General features: G+C 38.4%; 1 protein-coding gene across 1 annotated transcript in view; it reads left to right on the plus strand.

Annotated features, from left to right (window-relative positions):
* The window catches only part of LOC106871189 (von Willebrand factor A domain-containing protein 8), an 85,720-nt gene that overhangs the window by 33,323 nt on the left and 50,667 nt on the right, over positions 1-1,730 (plus strand). Inside the window, exons 23-24 of the mRNA XM_052974539.1 lie at positions 573-708; positions 999-1,118. Coding sequence (XP_052830499.1) covers positions 573-708; positions 999-1,118 — 256 coding nt within the window. The remainder of the gene's footprint in view (positions 1-572; positions 709-998; positions 1,119-1,730) is intronic.

Below are 1,730 nucleotides of genomic sequence, written 5' to 3' on the forward strand. Positions count from 1 at the left end.
ATATATATATATATATATAATGTGTATATAAATATAAACAAATATTTGTTTTTTCATGAGAAGCATTGAAACATGTATTGTACTATACAAATAGGGTAATTTACCCAGTATTTCTGCTGTTCTAATGGCAACTCTGCATTTGAAAAAATATCATCTTATTTATTTCATATAATATATATATATATATGCATGTGTGTGTGTCTGTGCTTGTGAGTTACTGTGATTTGATGGGGTGGGAAGGACATAGAAGTACCTGGAACATGGTGAGAGTAATGCATTCCATTTTTTTGGGTCAGCTATTTGTGGAGATATCTTTTATCTTGTCTCAGTCATTACACTGCAGCCATGCTTGGACACTGCTTTGGGAAAGTGAGATGCTTACAGCACTAGGTTTCCCAATTGGTCACCCATCTAAATACTAACTGGGCTTGACATTGCTTCACTTTGGTGATCAGACAAGAACTGGTTACGATCAACATGTTCCATAAGTAGATGTTGTTTAATCAATGGTGTTTAAACAACATCAAAACTGACAGTAGCAATTTCTTTCCTTTCTGTTTGCTGTTTTATAGGTGCGTGCTGTGAAAGAAGGTCATGTTTTGGTTATAGATGAGGCAGACAAGGCACCAACCCATGTCACGTGTATTTTGAAGACACTTGTGGAATCTGGAGAGATGCATATGGCTGATGGCCGCAAAATAGTCGCTGGTTTGTCCTCTCTTTTTTTTTCCTTTGGTCTTTTTCACTCTCTTTACAATCTCTCTTACTCACTCCTTCTCTCAGTCTTTCCCTCTTCCTCCTTACCCCTTTCCCTCCTAAGGTATTTCATCAGATTTGTCAGTTTGTCGTCAGAACAAATAATATTTGTAAAAATGTTTACTTGAAGCTATACAGAGATATACTTGCAATCTTAAAGTGCCAGGTTCAAGTTCCCTCCTTTCCCTCCTCTTTTCCTTTCATTTTGTATTTATTTCAATTTTTTTTCTCTTTTTATCCAGCCAATTCTCGAGTGCCGCCTTCTGAGAAAACCATTGTGACACACCCTAATTTTCGTATGATTGTCTTGGCTAATCGACCCGGCTTCCCATTCCTTGGGAATGATTTCTTTGGTGCAGTAGGTAAATATCCTGATTTTTGTTTTATTGTTGTTTTTATTAATGCATTGGAGAAAATGCTTTGCAGAATTTCCTTCAGTTCTGTATGTTTTGAATTCCAATGTTACCAATGTCAATTTTGCCTTTCTTCCTTTCGGGGTTGATAAAATAAAGCATCAGTCAAGTATTAACTTACCCTTCCCTGAGGATTGCTGACCTTCTGCCAAAATTGGATGATGATGATGATGATGATGGCGGTGGTGGTGGTGCCCATCCCACTCAAAAGACCCCTGAATAAAAGTTGTTTAAAGATGAAAGAAGCACCCATGCTTCTGGGGGTGAATTATTCAAACCCCAAAGAATTCTTCTTAACACATGGCTATGATGCTCCCCCACTACTTCTGCTCATGATCAGAGATGCACATATCGTCAGCCACTAAGAGACATGCTCAACTAGTTAAGGTCAAGCAACTGACAGACAAATCTGCGGTATTTACACAAAGGCAAAGCATATACATGATAACACTTCTAATCAGTTACGATCAGAAGCCATGAGAACCACTGCCTGGCATTGCATCTGGGTAATTATTATTACCATCACCATGACCACCACCTCCTCCTCCTCCTCCTCCTCCT

The sequence above is a fragment of the Octopus bimaculoides genome, chromosome 18, assembly GCF_001194135.2.
Source record: "Octopus bimaculoides isolate UCB-OBI-ISO-001 chromosome 18, ASM119413v2, whole genome shotgun sequence".
NCBI lineage: Eukaryota > Metazoa > Mollusca > Cephalopoda > Octopoda > Octopodidae > Octopus > Octopus bimaculoides.